This window comes from Meleagris gallopavo, unplaced genomic scaffold (assembly GCF_000146605.3).
Source record: "Meleagris gallopavo isolate NT-WF06-2002-E0010 breed Aviagen turkey brand Nicholas breeding stock unplaced genomic scaffold, Turkey_5.1 ChrUn_random_7180001852986, whole genome shotgun sequence".
Classification (NCBI taxonomy): domain Eukaryota; kingdom Metazoa; phylum Chordata; class Aves; order Galliformes; family Phasianidae; genus Meleagris; species Meleagris gallopavo.
The window spans coordinates 10,217-13,661 of NW_011119654.1; the positions used below are offsets into that span (position 1 = coordinate 10,217).

The window sequence follows — 3,445 nt, forward strand, 5'->3', positions numbered from 1 at the left end:
GTGTGAGGTGTGCAGCTGACACCTCGCCGAGCTGAGATCAACGGCTGGGAGCAGAGCTGAGGTTTGCAGGGAGGGGTTAACGGTGGATTTGGTTTGGAGCTGGATAAGGCAGATGGCTGCGAGCAGCTTAAAAGATCCATGTAAAAACTCTGTGCTGTTAACTGCTGGCTGAATCGAGGGACCTGATCTCTGCCAGGCTCCAACACGTACGAGGAGGCGGCTGCCTACATCCAGTGTCAGTTTGAGGACCTGAACAGGAGGAAAGACACCAAGGAGATCTACACGCACTTCACCTGCGCCACCGACACCAAGAACGTGCAGTTCGTGTTTGACGCCGTGACAGACGTCATCATTAAGAACAACCTGAAGGAGTGTGGGCTCTACTGAAGGTAAAGCAGAGCGGTTGGGGCTGGGCTGGGCTGTGCTGCTCCCTCTGACGCTCGCTGCTCTCCCTGCAGTTCTTAGGAGCACCCTTGGGAGAAGCAGACTTTGCTGCCTCGTGGGGACAGCGGCATGAGCGGGACCAGGGGGCTGAAAGCAGCATGCAGAATCGTCGCGTTCTTTAGCACAACCTTCTGTATTAGGGACCTTTGAATTGATAGGGGGTGTTGAGGTTGGGTCAGGGCAGAACAGCCCTCGTGGGACTCTGCGTCGCCCTGACGTCGTCTGGATGGCGTGACCCAAACGTGTACAGCTGTTGTGGAGTTGAGGTGCTGGGTTCCAGGCCTTCCATATGTAGCTTTCTCTCTTTCTTTGGTTACCAAACCACCACTAGTCTGTTTTTAAGGTGTTTTGTTTCGTTATTTTTTTCCATGGAGAAAACTATAACTTTACTAAACTGTCTTTCTTTCTTGGCAAAAGATTCTTGTTTTAAAAATAAAACCAACAGAAACTATCACTGATCTATGCACACGTGAGCAGATCGTGCCCGAAGCATTCCTCTTAGCAGGAACTCTCTGTTTTTAACACTCGCTGTGGTCAGAACTCGGTATCTCTGCCATGTCTCACGGGCCGCAGCGTGGGCCCGTTGTGCTGTGAGGTGTTACCCCGCTCTGCGTGGCTTTGGCCACGTGTTGGTGGCACGCAGTGAGGGCAGGAGCAGTGCTGATGGGTGAGCAGTGCTCGTGGTGAACCCACTGAGCTCTGCGCTGCTGGAGGCCGTGTGCTGCGCCGCAGCCTTTGTGCCCAGCGCTCTGTTTTTGGCAGTTTGGTGGAGGGCACGCCGTGTTCTGCATTTACCACGGCCTTTCTGTGCAGGGTCTGTATGGACAGCATGCCTTTACTCTGTATATGTGGTGCCAAATCCCCCTTTGCCATCGTTTTCCCCGTAGTAAGGTTCATACCCCCATCAGTCCATTTGCTGAACCATCACCTCGGGGCTCTTTCTCCCGGGTTGTCGTTGTGTACAGTTCTGATCTGTTGTAGCTGTTGGCAGTATTAAAATGGTGAGTGAACAGTTGGGTCCTTTCCTTCCTTTCTGCCTCGTTCTGCTGCTCTCCCTGCGCTGTGCTTGTTGGGTGTGGGGCGGTGTGTGGGGCGGGGGTCGGTGTGTCTCGAAGCCCGTGGGATGAGGACCACCCTGCTGTGATGTGGGAGCAGCAAGAAGTTTGGGGGCCCATCGGGGGTCCGCCAGCTGTGCCTCCATCCTTCAGCACAGGAGAAACAAGACATCCATTCATGCACATCTCTTTATTTCGTTGGTTTGTTTTTCCTAAGCGAAGCTGCGCCGCTGACTGCAGTGAACACCGAGAGCATGCAGGGCTTGTCTACGGTAGGACGGATTTATTTACAAACAGTAAAGAGCAAATACAGCTCTAAATATCAGAATGCCAACCGCCCCAGTGCCCGTTTCCTCTTCCCCTGCACTGAGCTCCGTGTGGGGGGAGCACAGCCGGGTGCTGCCCAAGAGGAGACGGCTGTGATGTGGGGCAGGCAGGGCAGCTGGGGCCCCTCCTAGCGTGGGCTCGGAGGTGGGGGGCAGCTTATAGAAAAAATGGGGGCTGGGGAGCTCTGTGTTGTCCTTTTGGCTCTGCTCAGCAGAACGGTGATGTGGAACTGCAGCCGTCTCTTCTGATGGGGGGAGAGAAGGGGGCACTGAGGGGAAACGTCTTTCCCCATTGCTGCCAGCTCTTTGGGTCCGGGGTCACAGCCCCCATCGTGGCACGATGTGCCCCCCCACCTCACCACCCCTCTCCTACCTGCTCAGAAGAGACCGCAGTCCTTGAGGTTCTCCTTGATGATGACATCTGTGACGGCGTCGAAGACGAACTTGACGTTCTGCGTGTCTGTGGCACAGGTCATGTGGCTGTAGATCTCTTTCACGTCCTTCCGCATGTTGAGATCCAGGAACTGGGTCTTGATGTAGTTCCCTGCGTCTTCAAACGTGTTGGGACCTGGGGAGGGAGGAGGGGGGCTGCTGCTGGGGGTGGGGGCTCCCTGGTGCCGTTGCTGCTCTCCATTCCGGTGCCGCAGAGCCCCATCTCCCACCCCCGTCGCTCACCGTCGTACTCAGGGAAGCAGATGCTGAGGTGCACCTTCTTGATCTTCTCCTCGAAGAGGTCCTTCTTGTTGAGGAAGAGGATGATGGACGTGGCGGCGAAGAACTTGTGGTTGCATATACTGTTGAAGAGGTGCAGGGATTCGTGCATGCGGTTCTGCCAGCGAAAAGAGGACAAGTGTGGGGCTGTGGGCAGTGGTTACACTGCGCTCCTCCTTCCCCGAGTGGCACTGCTGTGAGGAAATGCACCTTCCCAGCCAGCCAGGCCCCGGTCCCACGTCCCCACCCCGCTCCCCCCTCCCCACCACGGTTCTCCCCCCGTCCCTCACGCACCACCTCATCATCCTCCACCAGCACCATGTCGTAGGCGCTCAGCGCCCCGCAGAAGATGATGCACGTCACCCCCTCAAAGCAGTGGATCCACTTCTTGCGCTCTGACCTCTGCCCCCCGACATCAAACATCCTAAAGGGTGGGGGGGGGGGAGGACGCAGGGACAGGCGGTGACACCTCTGCTCCCACTCCCCACGTCTCCCTTGTGGCAGCACCAAGCTGGTGGCCCCCAGTGGGGAGGTGACATCTGCTACCACTGTGCCTGCGTGGGTTGGTGGCCCTGGAGCCACCACGGGGACATTGCCCTCCCCCTGGGGGGGCTGCACCCCACCTGAAGTTGAGGTCCTTAACGGAGAACTTGGTCTCGATGATGCCAGTGGTCTTCACACGGGAGCGCAGCACGTCCTGCTCGTTGGGGAGGTACCCAGGGGCCGTGATGCGGTCCAGCTGGTTCAGGTAGCTGCAGGGACAGCCGTGTGCTGTGGGGCACACCGCGCTCCCCAGGGCTATGGGGGGGCTCGGGGAGGGGGGATTGGGGCGATGCTCACTATGCAGCCGAGTCATTGAGCTGATACTCTGCAGCCCTGTCAAGCACGCCTGCACGCCGCCGTCCTTCC

At 57.7% G+C, this 3,445-nt stretch overlaps 2 protein-coding genes across 2 annotated transcripts in view; one reads left to right on the top strand and one right to left on the bottom strand.

The window, feature by feature from the left end:
* LOC100540821 (guanine nucleotide-binding protein G(i) subunit alpha-like) overlaps window positions 1-1,454 on the top strand; it is a gene marked incomplete at its 5' end in the record, with an annotated part of 7,757 nt that extends 6,303 nt beyond the window's left edge. The window contains 2 exons of the mRNA XM_010726730.1: window positions 197-389; window positions 459-1,454. Of these exons, the coding sequence (XP_010725032.1) occupies window positions 197-387 (191 nt within the window). The remainder of the gene's footprint in view (window positions 1-196; window positions 390-458) is intronic.
* Window positions 1,455-1,544: 90 nt separating this feature from the next.
* LOC100540973 (guanine nucleotide-binding protein G(t) subunit alpha-2) overlaps window positions 1,545-3,445 on the bottom strand; it is a 3,318-nt gene continuing 1,417 nt past the window's right edge. Inside the window, exons 3-8 of the mRNA XM_019611033.2 lie at window positions 3,377-3,445; window positions 3,160-3,288; window positions 2,831-2,960; window positions 2,501-2,654; window positions 2,199-2,393; window positions 1,545-2,070 (exon numbers count right to left, since the gene is read on the bottom strand). The exon at window positions 3,377-3,445 is cut by the window's right edge and continues 234 nt beyond it. Coding sequence (XP_019466578.1) covers window positions 2,203-2,393; window positions 2,501-2,654; window positions 2,831-2,960; window positions 3,160-3,288; window positions 3,377-3,445 — 673 coding nt within the window. The 3' untranslated portion in view covers window positions 1,545-2,070; window positions 2,199-2,202. The remainder of the gene's footprint in view (window positions 2,071-2,198; window positions 2,394-2,500; window positions 2,655-2,830; window positions 2,961-3,159; window positions 3,289-3,376) is intronic.